At 41.3% G+C, this 18,502-nt stretch overlaps 1 protein-coding gene across 2 annotated transcripts in view; it reads left to right on the top strand.

Annotated features, from left to right (window-relative positions):
- The window catches only part of LOC124612780 (exocyst complex component 4), a 242,963-nt gene that overhangs the window by 65,501 nt on the left and 158,960 nt on the right, over positions 1 to 18,502 (top strand). For both annotated transcript variants that reach the window (XM_047141177.1, XM_047141175.1), the window contains exon 6: positions 5,816 to 5,969. In XM_047141177.1, coding sequence (XP_046997133.1) covers positions 5,816 to 5,969 — 154 coding nt within the window. The remainder of the gene's footprint in view (positions 1 to 5,815; positions 5,970 to 18,502) is intronic.

Below are 18,502 nucleotides of genomic sequence, written 5' to 3'. Positions count from 1 at the left end.
TTTCCAATCTTGAGAGCACTTCTGGAATTCACTTTTCGTTATGGTATTCATCTTTTTCAGTGATTCTGTTCTTACCTCTTCAGTGGTGGCGAAACGATGTCCTTTCATTTGCCTCGGGAATAGAAAAGAGTTGGAGGGGAGACATGTCCAGTGGATACAGTGGCTGAGACAACATAATGGTTTTGTTTTTTTGTGAAAATATCACAAAGTGTCATTGAGATATATGGGGAAGCATTATCTTGATGCAATTTTCATGAGTAGTTTTGTCGCAATTCTGGTCCTTTTCTTCATATAGCTTCATGCAAATGGCATCATAACTTTCAGGTAGTATTCCTTATTGACGATATGACCATTAGGCAGGAATCACAATCCACTGTCCCACTGTAATCGAAGAAAATAGTGAGAAGAACTTTCACACATGATTGGACTTGTCGAATTTTTTCTGGTCTTGGCTCTTCAGGTAGTTTCCTTAGGGGCAACTGGGACTTGGTTTTGATCTCATACCTTTATACTCATGTTTTATCACCTGTTATAACCTTCTTTAGAAGTTATGAACTGTTATCAACTTCATTCAGAAATTCCTGAATGATGTCAATGAGTTGTAGTTTTTGGTTGAAATTCAACAGTTTTGGAACAAACTTTGCTGCTGCATTTTTCATGGCCAGAACATCCATAAAAATTGCTTGGCATGAACCAAAGGCTATGATGATATCATTAGCAACCTCTCTGATGATGGTTTGGCGATATTCCAGAAACATTTATTTTCTTTACTTCTTCCACATTGCTGTCAGTAATTGATGTTAGGACATCCAGGGCAGTCTTCACTTCAGTGTCTCTTTGAAACATTTATACCACTCATAACTCTTGTCTTACTCATAGTAATTCGCCAAAAGCAACAGTCAACATTTTGGGTATGGTGCTGCATTTTATTTCATTTTTCAAGCAAAATTAATGCATAAGCTTTGATCCATGTTTTTCAAAAGTAAAAATTTGCTGAGCACTTGGAAACAAGGCTAACCTCTTCAACTTTCAACAATAAACTAAACATTCAAAACAGCTGAAAATGTAATCATACACCAGGAACATGTGCACCAACAAGATAAAAAACATTGAAAATTGGATGTAAAAAGCCCATCAAATTAAAAAATTCCTGTTACTTTTTGATCACACCTTGTATGTAACTCAAAACGCTTCATTCAGAATGAATCGTACTGCACAGAGTTATATTGATCTTCACACAAATATCTTGAGAATTACTAGTGACATACTCGACTGTCAGTAATTGCATAATTAAAGTCCTTATTCAAATTAATGCCTATACTCTTAATGAACACAATCTGCCCTTCTACATCTAACACCCGAACCTCCAGATGACAGACACTCAGATCGGTTCAAAGCATTGTATGTGGATAGAGTATAAATCAAGACTCCAATTTAGTTTGTATTATGTGCTGTCATCCAACAGAATGGATGTAAACATAAATTAAAAGTAATCCAGATTAACAGTGCATAGAAAAACACAGTGAGTAGCAGATATGTATATATATATCCCACAGGGAAGTTGGTAGAGCATTGAATCAATGAACAAATGGTCCTTGGTTCAAACACCAACGATGACAATTCTTTTTTCTTTTTCTTTCTGTATTGTGCAAAGAAAGTATTATATGCAGCAACATGTTTATGACATGTGAAAGGGCTGTTTGGAGCTTACAGCAATGTTCTCCTGACAGTCAGCTTTTGCTACGTAACCTGTAGAGAACATTGGTAGTTTCACAGAATATACAATTGGAAGAGAAAAATAAACAAACAACTGCATCCTACATGCTGAAGTAACAATAATTATGACAACAACAAAATGATAACATCAATAATTAGTACATATAGTCCAGCTAACAAAGTGAAAGCAGACTGCCAAAAGAACACTGCTAAGCACTTCAAAAAGTCCTTACATGTCAGGAAAATGTTCTCTCATATGATAGTTTCACGCACGAACAGTTTTTTTTTTAAGTTGTCACCTGTGGTGTTTGAACGTGAGACCTTTAGTATGATGACCACACGCTCTACCAAATCACCCACATAAGTTTTACGCAAAATTTTATGAGAGATACAGTTTTGCTGTGCTCCATAGTTCTCGTGTTACTTTTAATTACCGTTATGCATGTTCTACTGGACAACAGCACATAGCATTAAATCAGTGTGGTGGTTGATATGCTATTGACATACAATGTTTGCACCGATCTGAGTGTGTGACATCTGGAGATTTGGGTGTCAGTGGTTCCCCTAAAGAACCTAAATCACAAGTGAAAGCACTGAATCTGACAATCTGCTCAATAATGTTTGTAATATAATAACCATCACACAAAGATTTCTGCACCAGTTATAAAATTCCCCTTCCATGGGTACTTATGTAGCAGAAGGGGCCCCTTTAGCCTTTTATAATACCCCTAATTAGTTAATTAAGGGATATAAACAAATTTTGTTTGGTGTAAATAGCTTGAAGAATGGAAATTACTTGTGAAAGAAAATGTTTGCAGGATATGTTACAGTATACAGAAACAAATGTTCGGTTAATTCACAGTTGCTGCGGGACTATGAATGCAATTTAATAATTTTCTGAATGAATTTTATTCAGTTAATATTTTTTGTACATTTAAATGACATAAAAACAAAAAAAAAAAAAAAATTGCAGCAGTATACTAATTATTTTAAATTCAAACGTATCATTTGTTGATCTTTGCAACATTTTTTCCTCAAAGTTTCCCATCTTGGTATGAACAGAGTTCGTTTACTCTTTTAGATCTCTGGATGTTGCTTTTCCATGGTTTCTTCTAAATTACTGTATATGTGTGCTGGGATACATACTATGAAAAGATCACAGCCAATATCCTGAATTCTTGTTCATTCCAAGCTAGTACTCAGTCTAACTGGACATTAAACCCCAATCTTCCTGCCTTGTGTCCGAACACACTAACAGGTACAATTAATATTTTCAACTGTGCATCTAAACAGTAAGTTCTGCTGGAAATATCACTTTGCCACGAAGAAAAATGATCCTAATCCTACTCCTAATGAGCCAACTCCCCAAGACACCATCCAAATTGAACCCTACCTGGAACAGTTCCGTCCTCCGTCACAGCGGGACCCACCTCCTCTTCCTCAAAATCACCCTCTCCAAACCTTCCAGGAATTTCTGACTTCCAGCCTTGCATCTCAATCCTTCTTAAAAACCTTAATCCTACACCCAACATCACCACTGCTGAAGCCCAGGCTATCCGTGATCTGAAGGCTGACCGATCCATCGTCATTCTTCCGGCGGACAAGGGTTCCACGACCGTGGTACTTGATCGTCGGGAGTATGTGGCTGAGGGACTGCGTCAGCTTTCAGACAACACCACATACAAAGTTTGCCAAGGTAACCCCATTCCCGATGTCCAGGCGGAGCTTCAAGGAATCCTCAGAACCTTAGGCCCCCTGCAAAACCTTTCACCTGACTCCATCAACCTCCTGACTCCACCGACACCCCGCACCCCTACCTTCTACCTTCTTCCTAAAATCCACAAACCCAATCATCCCGGCCGCCCCATTGTAGCTGGTTACCAAGCCCCCACAGAACGTATCTCTGCCTACGTAGATCAACACCTTCAACCCATTACATGCAGTCTCCCATCCTTCATCAAAGACACCAACCACTTCCTTGAATGCCTGGAATCCTTACCCAGTCTGTTACCCCCGGAAACCATCCTTGTAACCATTGATGCCACTTCCTTATACACAAATATTCCGCACGTCCAGGGCCTCGCTGCGATGGAGCATTTCCTTTCACGCCGATCACCTGCCGCCCTACCTAAAACCTCTTTCCTCATTACCTTAGCCAGCTTCATCCTGACCCACAACTTCTTCACTTTTGAAGGCCAGACATACCAACAATTAAAGGGAACAGCCATGGGTACCAGGATGGCCCCCTCGTACTCCAACCTATTCATGGGTTGCTTAGAGGAAGCCTTCTTGGTTACCCAGGTCTGCCAACCCAAAGTTTGGTACAGATTTATTGATGACATCTTCATGATCTGGACTCACAGTGAAGAAGAACTCCAGAATTTCCTCTCCAACCTCAACTCCTTTGGTTCCATCAGATTCATCTGGTCCTACTCCAAATCCCATGCCACTTTCCTTGACGTTGACCTCCACCTGTCCAATGGCCAACTTCACACGTCCGTCCACATCAAACCCACCAACAAGCAACAGTACCTCCATTACGACAGCTGCCACCCATTCCACATCAAACGGTCCCTTCCCTACAGCCTAGGTCTTTGTGGCAAACGAATCTGCTCCAGTCCGGAATCCCTGAATCATTACACCAACAACCTGACAACAGCTTTCGCATGCCGCAACTACCCTCCCGACCTAGTACAGAAGCAAATAACCAGAGCCACTTCCTCATCCCCTCAAACCCAGAATCCCCCACAGAAGAACCACAAAAGTGCCCCACTTGTGACAGGATACTTTCCGGGACTGGACCAGACTCTGAATGTGGCTCTCCAGCAGGGATACGACTTCCTCAAATCCTGCCCTGAAATGAGATCCATCCTTCATGAAATCCTCCCCACTCCGCCAAGAGTGTCTTTCCGCCGTCCACCTAACCTTCGTAACCTGTTAGTTCATCCCTATGAAATCCCCAAACCACCTTCCCTACCCTCTGGCTCCTGTCCTTGTAACCGCCCCCGGTGCAAAACCTGTCCCATGGACCCTCCCACCACCACCTACTCCAGTCCTGTAACCCGGTAGGTGTACATGATCAAAGGCAGAGCCACATGTGAAAGCACCCACGTGATTTACCAACTGACCTGCCTACACTGTGATGCATTCTATGTGGGAATGACGTGATTTACCAACTGACCTGCCTACACTGTGATGCCTTCTATGTGGGAATGACCAGCAACAAACTGTCCATTCGCATGAATGGACACAGGCAGACAGTGTTTGTTGGTAATGAGGATCACCCTGTGGCTAAACATGCCTTGGTGCACAGCCAGCACATCTTGGCACAGTGTTACACCATCCGGGTTATCTGGATACTTCCCGCCAACACCAACCTATCCGAACTCCGGAGATGGGAACTTGCCCTTCAGTATATCCTCTCTTCTCGTTATCCGCCAGGCCTCAATCTCCGCTAATTTCAAGTTGCCGCCACTCATACCTCACCTGTCTTTCAACAACTTCTTTGCCTCTACACTTCCGCCTCGACTGACATCTCTGCCCAAACTCTTTGTCTTTAAATATGTCTGCTTGTGTCTGTATGTGTGGATGGATGTGTGTGTGTGTGTGTGTGTGTGTGTGTGTGTGTGTGTGTGTGTGTGTGTGTGCGAGTGTATACCTGTCCTTTTTTCCCCCTAAGGTAAGTCTTTCCGCTCCCGGGATTGGAATGACTCCTTACCCTTTCCCCTAGAACCCACTTCCTTTCGTCTTTCCCTCTCCTTCCCTCTTTCCTGATGAGGCAACAGTTTGTTGCGAAAGCTTGAATTTTGTGTGTATGTTTGTGTTTGTTTGTGTGTCTATCGACCTGCCAGCGCTTTCGTTCGGTAAGTCACCTCATCTTTGTTTTTATATATAATAAACAGTACGTTTAATTGACATTAGTAGCTCTTCAGAATGAAACAATCTTTTTAATGTCAAAAATTTGTTCATTAAAACCTGAAAGTTGGATGTTGTAATTAATGTGAAAAATACATTTGTGTGTTTGATTAAATAGCATGTATTGTGGTGGCTATAGTGTTGCATGATACAAGCTAATATGAAAATGACATTACTTTTATAGAGCTAGTCCGGGACCAATACAACTAAAAAATGAGGACTTAATGAATATCAAGGAAGATACAGATTTAGAAGATCCAGAAGCTAGCTCTGAGCACTTCATGGCAATTTTGGTAGAATGTTTAGCCTTGCTGCATAAGCTGCCAGATGCTATTGAGGTGAGACATCATTTAAACATACATTCACATCTGCATCATGAAGAATTTATCGTATGTTAAAATATACTATTCTTACAGTCTGTCTCTAAGTTGTTGCTGTAGAGGTCAAAGGCACTTACACTTGTAGGAGAGCCATCATATTGAGCTGTAAACTGTGATTTTTTTTACATTATTATCAGAAAATATGTAAAATAAATAAGCCTATTTCAAACTTAATTTATTTGACAATTTCTTTCTGAATTAAGTACAGCTGTGAACAGAAATACGTCCAGGAAACTTTCATTAATGTTAATGTGTGAAATGTTCAGTGATGATATGACCAATAAATCAAAATTGTGCATAGCAAAATCTGAAAAATCATTTAAGGAGCATGAAAACTTAATCATAATTTTTAAGAAATTAAATAGAAGATAAATACAATCAGCTCTAGGGATAAAACAAATGAGAATTTGAAGAAACAAACCAAATAAATGGGGACAAATCATATTTAAAAAGAATTTCAGCACCAGTTGCACTTTTATTTTATACACTGCCGGATTTAGCTGCTAAGGCCTTGTACTTGAATTGATTCACAATTCTTGAAGTATCCTCACTTCATAAAGGCTTGTGGGCAAAATCTGGCTGTGTATAAAATAAAAGTACCACTGGTGCTGAAATTCTATTAAAATCATTCCTTGCAGCTATGGATGCCCTGTGTCCCCCTGTTCAACATACAGGACAAGACAATTATCAAATCACTTTCACGACGTTGTCTTCCAAATCACTCAACAAGTTTCAAATCAGTGCACATACTGCTTCAAAGTGATATTCATCCAAGAATGAATCCCGTAGTCTGTTGCTATGTCATTTTCCTACAGTATACATTCTTCCAGGGGTGCTTGTCATACAATGTATGTACAAGAACTTTGTGATATTTGGAAAGTTTAAGACAGTTGCTGGTAGAAGTAAAGGTCTGAGGGCAGGTCTTAAGTCATGCTGTCAGAAGAGAATTTGCTCACAAAAGTCACAGGTTCCAAGGGTAAGTTGTGGTCCAGCATAGTTTTAATTTGCCAGGAAATTGTGAGCATCATATATGTCACCATCTACGCGTGCTTCCTACGTCTCCATTCACATGTGCTCTCTACAAGTCAGTATACATTGCATGACACAAGGTATTTTGAATCGGTATTGGCAATATCCTTTAATCTTGCATTCACATATGTAGCAGGTGTCTATGTGTCTTAGTACACACACTAATCTCTTGTTATTGTAATGGACCCATATACTGTTTATATGATGGAGGCAACTGGACTTTTGTGGTCTTCCTTGCATATCAGTTACTGAATGATTGAGGTGGCACATCAGTATGACACTGGACTTGTGTTGGGGAGGACAGCAGTTCAGGTCCACAACTAGAGTTCCTTAAATTGCTTAAGGCAGTTTCTAGAATGGATCTTTCAAAGGGCACAGTCAATTTCCTTCTCTATTCTTCCGCCAATCCAAGCTCTTGTTCTGTCTCTAATGACCTTGTCGTCAACAGTGCAATGAGCATTGTCTTACATTTATAAACATTGAACAAGAGCTGAAATTCAGTACACCAAGTAGAAATAATGTCTGCTAGTCTGCATTTTCTTACAGTAATCTAGTGATTTGAAATAGTCATCTGAGTCTCTGAACAGGCACAATCGCCTAACTCTGTCTAATAAAGTGTGCATATTGAAAACATTAATGGTCCTGCTACACTTTATATCTCACTGCTGAAATGGCAGTTTCACATTACTCCCCGTCTCATCCACTGCTCCAGTCTTAGCCTCTCTTTTTCTCTGCTGTGTATCGACAGTTACTATTTTCTGCATAACACATTATGTCAAACCTTTTAAGACTACTATGACAATTTTCATTCTGGATCAGATGATGACATGAAAAATGAAAGGCTGCAAGTCAAAACAACTAATTACAGGGTAACAAACTTCTCATGTATTGCTTTGCTTGTTACACAAACTGCAATAATAAAAATTGTAGATAGTCTGAAAAATGCCTATATACCATGATTTACATTAAATTATTTCACACTGAAACTTTAAAATGTGACATCAACGTTTATTCTAGCCTCTAGCATCCTGTCAGAAACTCTAATGATTTTAATGATGTGCTCTCCCCCCCCCCCCCCTTCCCCCCCCTTCCCCCCACCCCCCCCCCACACACACACACACATACACGCTCACAGCAACACATATGCACCTTATGAACGCTGCCAACCAACTGTATATAATTCTTATTTTATACCTGGTGCACATACAGTGCGAACAGCAACAATCATCCATAAACATTGAAGGCATGAGGGGTCAAAGAATTCTTTTGTGGTTGTTGCAGTTTATATCAGCACATGCATTTGATTTTTTTAACCATCTGAAAGCCATAGTGTGACTGTTGTTGAACAAATAAAGCAGAGTGGCTGACCACCAACTGCAGTCAGGTGGTTGCCAACCATTACAGTAACTATACCAGACATAAAACATGTTGATCACAGCATTCGTGGCAACTGCCAGGTGACAGATGATGAAATATGACACAAAATCAATAAAGATAGTGTTATTTACGTTATTGCTAGGACACCAAAAAGTTTTTTTGGACTACCATGTGTTTGTTAACTGACCAAAGAAAAGAAACAGGTAAACAGTACCTATTGACATATTCAGCAATTCAGAATGAAAGGGAAGGCCGTCATGAGAAGTTATATAAATATTGCAGCAGATAAATATTGTAGCAGAAGTTACATAAATATTGTAGCACCCTGAAGAAATTTAAAGCATATGCACATCTTTATGTATTAAAAGCTTGCAAGCTCATGTTCAAGTAGACACACAGCTGTATGAGAAATCTTCCCCTAATGAAGTTCAGCAAAATTGTTGTTCCCATTTTATCATGCATAAAAATGGAAATAAAGTGGAATCTTGTTAATACATTTTTGAATGTCATAATCAGGAAAATGCGTTACTGAAAAATACCTAAATTGGTAATGATTTGATTTTTTTTTCAGCAGTGGAAATGCGTAATTTGTATAATTAAAAGTTGCCCTTTTGAATTAATAAGCAGTCTTGTAATAGCACACTTCCTGATATGCTATACTAGTAAATTAGAATTCTAAATGCGCCTTTTCAAGAATATATCCAGAATATCACACTCAGAAACTCAGAATTATGCATTAACACACAAGAAGCAAAAGTATTTTGAATATAGTGACAGTGGCGATATCCAGGCTGCTGGACATGTACATTTAAGCCTACAGCCAATTGAGGTGCAGGTGCATCACTTGACGCTAGAGCATAGATAGCTCTAGCCTCCAAAATATGAACCCCTTTTTAGGAAAGTATCTAAAAGAATCAGATATCAACATTTAACTTCAGTTTGAGTGGGATTTTTGTATTTGAATATCTCCTGCATATACAGTGTATGTTAATCACATTGACATCCAATTTCAATGTTTCTGTCAATAACAACACCAATACTCATATGTAACTCATAAAACGTAACATTGTGCATAAATAAACTAACTGGTTAATAGAGGGGTGACACCACCTAAAACAATTTGAGTAAATAAAGAATAAATACGAACCTGGCTTGTGATGAATTTATTTATTCACAAAGGAAGATGGAGTTTTCAAAGATATTCTTAATAGAAAGGAACTTTGTTTATTTTGCTTTCCCCCATTAGTGAATCACTACTGATAATATAGTTTTTCATTGCTAAAGCTATTAATATACTCTACATGTTAACCTAACTATGCTACATTACACTGCAGGGTCCCATCTTCACAGGTGTTTGAAGAACATGTCAACTGTTGCTTGTTTCTTGTGTCATAATTTTAATTTCGTATTGTCCATCTTCATTAACATGTTCATCAACTTCAAAACTTAACACACAATGTTTAATTGTGTCCATGGATTCAGTGGGGATTTGACATTGTAGGATTTGGCAAAGGTTCTGTTTCATAAGGATGAAACTTCCTTGTGTCTCTGCCATCTGCTCCTGCAACATTTCATCACACAGTGGTAAATCCGGGATGGAATGTAACAATATTATGAAAATGGTAGTTGCTGCTCACCATATGCAGAGAGGCTGAGTCCAGATAGGCACAAGCTAGCTTTCGGCCAACAAGGCCATTGAAAATAGACAACATACACATAAACACTCATGCAAACACAACTCTCACACACATCAACAATTTCTGGTTGCTGAGGCCACACTGTGAGCAGCAGGGCATGATGGGAGCCGCAAGCTGGTGTTTTGGGTAAGGAGGAGGCTGAGGTAGAGAGGCCAAGGATAGCAGGGTAGGGGTGGGAGATGCTAAAGTGCTGCTTGTGGGAGTGTACAGTGACAAGATGGGGAGATGTTAGGGGTAGGGTAATTAGGTGCAGTTGGGAGGTTAGACAGAGGATAGGCGGGGTGGTTGCAGAAAAGGAGAGAAGTAAAAAGACTGAGGATGCAGTGGTGAAATATAGGGCTGTGTTCTCATAACCCTCCTGACCTCAACCTCATTAGTCATTGTCCTTACACATCTAGCCCCTTCCCTGTTCCCATTGCAGCACTACACAGCCCTCTATTCATCTATTCCAACGACATATCCTCAGTCTTTCCTGCACCCCACACCCTCTCGCCCTCAGTCTAACCTCCTACTGCACCTATCTGCCCTATCCCAACCCTCTCTCCACCTTGTCCTGTACATTCCCACAAGCAGCACTTGAACGACACCCCCCCTCCCCCACCCCCTTCCCTGCTATCTCTCATCCTCCCAGCCCCAGCCTCCTCCTTGTCCCCACCATCTGGTTGCCTCTCCTGTAATGGGCTGCTGCTTGCAGTGTGGTGTGAGCAGCTCACCTTCTGACAGTCTTTTTCTTGTGCCTATCTGCTATTCAGCATCTCCACTATATGGTGAGTAGCAACTATTCTTTTCATTCAGTTACTTCATTAGTTGACATGGACTGGCAGACAGCAACACCTTCGTCATAGTCAACGTATGGCATCCAAAGTTAAGTTGTTCCGTATCTTCGTCTTGCCATTGTTGAGCTGCAATTTCATTGTTTTCTGACATGATGTTGTCTTCTGCAATGCTATGTTTTCTGAAATGATCTTTCCTGTGAGTGCCAGTATCCAATTAAAGCCAGCCTTCTGAAGACAGTTTGATATTGTGCTGTCTTGCAGAAAATCCCACATGTTTCTCATAAAATAGATAGCATCCAAGATCGTCACTTTTCTTCTTGTACTATAAAGACAGGCCAGCCTCTTTCGTACAAGAGATTTTCTGTAGTTTAGTTTCAGGTATTTTATAATGCCTTGGTCAGGTGGCTGAAGGTGGTCTGTACAACTGACTGGAAGAAACACTACATTTATATTATGAAGATATAATGTATCTTGAGAATGAACTGCACATTTGTCAGTGAAGAGGATGATTTTCCTGTTTCTGACACACAACCTTGCACCCCAAGCACGCAAATATTCTTTAGATGTACTTATTGTTACCCATGCTTTCATATTAGCTGTATATTTGCATGGGAATGTCCGCACATTTTTGAAACATCGTGGACTTTTCACCTTGTTAATTACTATTGACACCAACTTTTCTGTTCCACTTGCATTGCAACATAACAGAATAGACAGCTTTTCATTGCTAAATTTTCTCCTGTGGTATTTCTCTTTTCTGAACTCAAGGGTTTTGTCAGGCAGAATGTGAAAAAATGGCATATTTTTCCTGCATTAAAAATATTATTGGCACTGTATCTGACAATGATAGATGGAAGAGTATTTTTCTGCAACCCAACAGTTTCGATATTCTTGCTTCCAGTCACATCTGGAACACATTTATACACGGAATTGTGTCACCTCTTAAACCTTTTGATCCAACCATTGGATGCCTTGAAGTCTTCGAGTCCCAAATTTAGTGCTAAATATGTAGCTTTAGCATGAACCATAGTACCATCGACTGGAATGTTTGCTATGTGAGCTTGCCTAAACCACGTAAGTAACACACTTTCCAGTTCTGGAAACTGATTACAGTTCACACATTTTCTTTTGCCATTTCCTCCTTCTAGACATGTATGTTCAATTATTTCGCTTGCTCATTATCGTGTTTAATGTCCATGTCAATTACGTGCAGTATCAACTCACTTCACCTGTGGATTTTGTCTACTCCAGTCATAATATTTCACTTTTCTTCATTAGCAAACTGCCCTCACTATCTTCTCCATGGTGCATTGATATGCTATTTGACACACACACAAAAAAAAATACCGTATGTACTGAGACTTAACCAAACACCAAAGTCACGCTATACCGTGCACTAACGAAGACTAGCAACTGAGTTACCTGTGGTTTATTGTTGATGTTTGGCTGCAACAACATTGCTCCTGCCTCCGATTAGCACTTGTCGATAGGCTGCAAGTCATCAGAGATACTGCCAGCTGATACGAGCTACAAAACTGTACTGTACTTCTGCTTGTCAAATTGGTCATTACTAGCATAGCGTATGATTTGCACAGTTGCAGGCACTAAAAAACCCTGCCAAATTTGAACACACTAGGTAGGGAGGGAGAATGTGTAAATGAGTTGGGTTCACATGCGTTTAATGCAATTGGTGTTGGGACTCCCAAAAACTGATGTACTGTGCAGGAAAACATGGCATTGAGGAAAGTAGTAACGAAATTCCACCGTAGTTACTTGGTTGAGCACTTGAAAGCAGACCATTAATCAGTTAAATCTAGAAAACCAGATAGATGACAATCTTGCTTTATTTGCTGTTGTGGCACCCTTTGCTGCGCATCGACCTTAGCAGTCCATCCCCGTTTCATATGCACCTGCCTCACTGTGACCATCTACTGATGCAGCAAGTTTCCTTCTTTGTACGCCTACTTCTGCAAAGCTCCCAATTCTGCTGTGCCCATCTACTAAGGTTGGTAACTACAGTGACCAAGACAATAGCTTCCTACTAAGCTACAGTTCTGCCTGCCTATCCTGGTCCTCAGTTCTAATCTCCCTTTCGTGGTGACAGCATTTGGAGTTTGGCCCCACACAAGTGCGGTGGTGTATGTGTTATATAGCTGCATGCTGCATACATGGAGCCCTTGTTGTAAAGTATTGAGACTCACCTGTGCAGGGCTGTCTCAACAGCTTGGTACGTAAAACAGTGCTTCATGCCACAAGACATTCACTTCTACTGGCAAGTGCATATGCCCATATGGGTACTAGCCGAGAATTGAGCTCCCATCCATCATGGCCGGTACACTTGCAGCATAACTGTGTTCAATTCTTTTGGGCCATGCCCTGGCCATTTCTTGTAATCAGTTCTGTGCCTTGTCTTAGCAAAATTGTATTTTTGTCTGTGCTATGAATTGTATGGTGTTAAGGCTATTACTTGATGTTTCACACAATGAACTGCTTATATGCTACAGATGCAATTGTGCCACACACTATGTTTTGTGCTTCAGCCATGAGCATTTTGTGCATTTTGTCTCTTTGCCTCCATGCAACGTAAAGACCCGTTCCTGCTACCACCAGCCCAACTGACACCTCACCTCGTGTGATTGCCATGCCAGCACCCCCTGATGTCATCACTGACCTAATTGGGCATCATGTAGAACTGCGGCGATGCAAACCTGACCTGCCTGCACACAGTGACCAGCTGCCCAGCCTGTGGCCCCAAACTCGATACATCTGCCACTGTTACCATCCCATGTGGCCTTGACACTCCCGTGATCGAGCGTATAGACCTTCCCCTCCCCCCACTGCCACCCCTCTGATGATACTGTGACTCACCTACTGTCCTTCAATCCTTGGGATCTGCACCATGGTTTTCCTCAGTAGACACCACTGTCGCTGGCTGTGGCATCACCCATGATGCATGTTATCAAATGGTGATCAGCCAGTCCAGCCATCATACATGTTGGAGAGCTGCGATGTTATCTCATTGCCACCAGCTGCTGATTGCTGTAAGACACTCTGGAGCCCCCTCGCTATGCAAATCACATCGTATGAGATGCAGAATGACTGGGTCCTCCTTTCCCTCATCCAATATGGGGACTGCCAACCCTCTCAGTTCCTGCACCACATCCGAATCCTGACAGAGCCAAACCAGGTTTCCAACAGTTTCCTTTATAAAATGTGGATGGCTCACATTCTGGACCTGACACAAACATCTGTACACCAGTGGCACCACATGTCAATCTCTGCCTCGCCAAAGCTGTCAGCCTCGCTGACAGGGTACAGGAAACGATGGCCTCCCAGCGTGCGACTACTGCCATTGTGTGCCAACCACACTCCCATGCGGTGCCACCAGCTGGCCATTACACTAACAGCGGCGTCACTGAGCTTACTCATTGCACCACTGATATCACCAGCTGCTCCTCTCCATGCCGACCCACAACACAGCACCAAGTAGCCAGCAGTACTACAGCCTCACCCACTTCAGTGCAGACATGACAATGGTGCAGTGTACCGTTGGCCGCCAGGACTCTGATGACCACCAAGTGTGCAGCTGTAGCCACCAGTATACAATGCAGTGGTGGCTATCGCCACTGCAGCTCCAGCTGCCCCACCAATGCCTTTTGAGCCACGGCCAGTCTCTGCGGGTACCATGAGTGCTTCGGCCCAGACACTGCTAACTGCAGGAAGCACTCCTGTTCGGCCCCAGATGCCAAAAACCACCAGGATTAGGTGCGCTCTGTTGCTGGTCAGTCTCCCAGCTCCTCATCTGCAATGCCTTGCACTCCCACACCGCTCGTGATGGATACTGGCTTTGCGGGGCTGAACTGCAGTTGATGGTGAGGTACCATCCAGCCACCAACGACTTCGTGAAACAGCTCCACTGTACCTTGAAGACCACTCTAGCCTGCCACAACAGTAGGTGGACTGTTGCCCTGCGTCTGCTACTTCTCGCCCTCTGTGTTGCTCACTAGGCCAACCTGGAGATGTCTGCTGCTGACCATATCTACTGCCATCTGCTTGCATGCCAGGTGACTTCCTGGAGCCTGCTGATGCCATCTGCGGATGATGATGTATCTGAGTTTGTTACTTGCTTTCAGGAATACGTGGCTCATGTGTAACACCCCACCCTCCCACCTATTGCCATGGTGAGCACGGGACATTCGTTCACCAAAACCTTGTCTCATGCACTCACATCATACTGCGCACTGAAGCCTGTTACCTCCACTTCATTTGCACTACTCTGACCCCCACTGGGCCCTGAAAAGGGACTCCAAGAAGTTCACCCTACATCTTCACAGTTCCTCTACCATTGTCTTCATCGACAGTCTGCACTTGGTCCTGAAAAGGAACTCCAAGAAGTTCACCCTACATCTTCACAGTTCCTCTACCATTGTCTTCATCGACAGTCTGAAGCTTGCCTGTATGCTGACCGACCCCACACCATTCAGCCCAACAGCCATCCTCAACAACACCTGAAAGACATCCACTGCCAGCAATGCTGGCAACACCACTGAAACTGCTTGAATCATTTCTGCCACTGACCCCTCAGTCAAGACTTAATTTGAAGAGACAGTATTTATCCATTTTAAAATATACTATACACAGTTTAGCTTTCTTATAATGACACAGTTACAGTGACAACGTGGCTGTAACATTGTGATTTCTGTGATATGGCCATATTCCTCGTAAGGAAGATACCTGTCATTCTTGCTTAATACAACAAATGCAAGTGTGTGTATCTCATGTATAATGTCATTGTCTGCCTCAGTTAGAAACAAGATTTTCCAAGACTCAATGTACTGTAGAAATAAATCTGCTGTTGTAATATGGCAACTTGACATATTCTTCTCTCTGCCCTTCTGTCAACAGTAGGTGTAATATAGACTCCTCACCTCATTGTTACCCCAGCATGTTTATACTGCAGTAGTGGTGACAGTCACAGAACTCATCAACAATACATATGATGTTAATTTCCATAACAATTTGTTACGAAGTGCATGTGTTTTGCAACAGCTTTGCCAGTAAAAGAAAAGTTTTACTGGTGGCAGAGAAAGTGAAAGTGACTTGGAAGAAAGGCATAAAAGTTTTACTACATGTAAACAAAATGGATGTAGAACTAAGCAGTTATAAAAAGCTGTATGGAGCAATGTGGATGAAGCACTGCTTAAGTGGAGTAAGCAACAGAGAAGGGTCAGTGTACTCATTAGTGCACCTCTCCATGTGACGAAAGTAGAAGAATCTGCTAAGAAATTAAAAGATGATGAATTTGTGTGCAGTAGTGGCTGAATTGCTTTCAAGCAACATCACAGCATTACCTTTTTCAAAGTGAGCAATGAAGGCACCAGTGTGAATATTGAAACAATCCAACAATGGCTAACTAATGTGTGGCCTACAATTTGTGAAGGATTTGCAGACAACGACATCTTAAACGCAGACAAGATACATTTTCTTTGAACTGACATCTGCCAAAACTCTAAACTTCAAGTGGAAAAAATATGTTGGTGGCAAGTTATCCAAAGAACAAATAACAGTCCTGGTTTGTGCTTATGCACATGGAACTGAGAAGAAAAAAAAATGGCTCATGATTGGTAAATCAAAGAATCCTAAGTGTTTTAAGCACATAAAAAATGCTAATAAAAGGTCCTGGATGACCTCCAAACTCTTTGAAGCTGAAATAAGGCATTGGTATGGAAGCTTAGAACTCAGAAAAGGAAGATACTGGTTCACAACTGTCCCGCACATCCTGCACTCTCTGGTGTGGAGAGTATTAAGCTCATTTTTCTTCCTGCAAATACGACAAGCTTATTCCAGCCCACGGACCAAGGAGTAATGAGGAATCTGAAATGCCACTATTATAAGGTCATTTTATGGAAAACTGTACAATGCTTTGAGAAACAGCAGGATTATTCTGTTACACTAGAGGATTGCAATCAAATGCATTACAAAAACTTGGAGCTGGGCCACAGCTCAAACCATCAAGAACTGTTTCTTCAGATGATGACCTTGTTACAACTGAAACTGAAACTAAGGACAAAACTGTAACTGAAGTGAAGAATTGGGGCCACAGTGACCATGAAGTGAATGAGGGAGATGAGATAAGAGGAGGAGGAGGAGGAGGAGGAGGAGGAGGAAAAGAAGAAGAAGAAGAAGAAGAAGAAGAGTTAAAAAGAAAGAAAGGTTGCATCCCTACTGTGAGTGATGCTTTAGAAGCCATTAGAATTGTGAAAAATTCTATGAAGCTAGGGGTGGGTGCAGTGAAATTGCAAATGAAGTACTGAACATATAATGTAATTTAGAAAGTGTATTTGGCAAATAGATGGCAGATAAAATTATTGATTAATTTACTCCTAAGTAAAGAAGTTTGGTGAGTACTTGATGAACTGCTGTATATACTATATTCGTGTAAGCTTAAGAGTGAATACTGTATGTAAAATAAAACAAAGCTAAATAAATTTGTTCTTTTCCATTTGCCATCACAATAGACTGAAAATACGAATCTCTGTTACAACAAAACTCATTTGTAACAACATAATTTTCAAGGTCCTTGTTGTTGTTGTAGCCAGGTTCCATTGTAGATATATTAATTTTGTTAAAACTGTCATTATTGATTAACATATTTTTGTTTCTCTAGTTTCTGTTCTGTGTAAATATTTTATTTGAGCATTTTGCCTCTCAAATTATCAACTGCAATCATACTTTTTATGTATAGTCTGATTATTTATGAATGAATAAATATTCTATAATAGAGGGAAACATTCCACGTGGGAAAAATATATCTAAAAACAAAGATGATGTGGCTTACCAAACGAAAGCGCTGGCAGGTCGATAGACACACAAACAAACACAAACATACACACAAAATTCAAGCTTTCACAACCAACGGTTGCTTCATCAGGAAAGAGGGAAGGAGAGGGAAAGACGAAAGGATGTGGGTTTTATGGGAGAGGGTAAGGAGTCATTCCAATCCCGGGAGCGGAAAGACTTACCTTAGGGGGAAAAAAGGACAGGTATACACTCACACACGCACACACCCATTGACAAATGTCTGCTTGTGTCTGTGTATGTGCGGTTGGATATGGGTGTGTGTGCGAGTATATACCTGTCCTTTTTTCCCCCTAAGGTAAGTCTTTCCGCTCCCGGGATTGGAATGACTCCTTACCCTCTCCCTTAAAACCCACATCCTTTCGTCTCTCCCTCTCCTTCCCTCTTTCCTGATGAAGCAACCGTTGGTTGCGAAAGCTTGAATTTTGTGTGTATGTTTGTGTTTATTTGTGTGTCTATCGACCTGCCAGCGCTTTTGTTTGGTAAGTCACATCGTCTTTGTTTTTTGAATAAATATTCTAATATTATAGTCAAATTTTGACATATTACTTGCCTGGGGCAACATCTAGTGTGAGTGATGCAGACAATGGTGACATCTAAAATCATTTAAAATTGAACAAGGCTCCCCCAATGGCTACCAGATTCTGTACAGAATTTGCAGCTGAGTTATCACCTTTTTGAACCATATTATTGTAATGCTTCTCCCACTAACTTTTTCTAGATAGCAGGTTCAGTGATTTATGTTTTAGAACAG

The sequence above is a fragment of the Schistocerca americana genome, chromosome 4 (genome assembly GCF_021461395.2).
Source record: "Schistocerca americana isolate TAMUIC-IGC-003095 chromosome 4, iqSchAmer2.1, whole genome shotgun sequence".
Lineage (NCBI taxonomy): Eukaryota > Metazoa > Arthropoda > Insecta > Orthoptera > Acrididae > Schistocerca > Schistocerca americana.
This window is presented reverse-complemented; position numbering and strand designations above follow the sequence as displayed.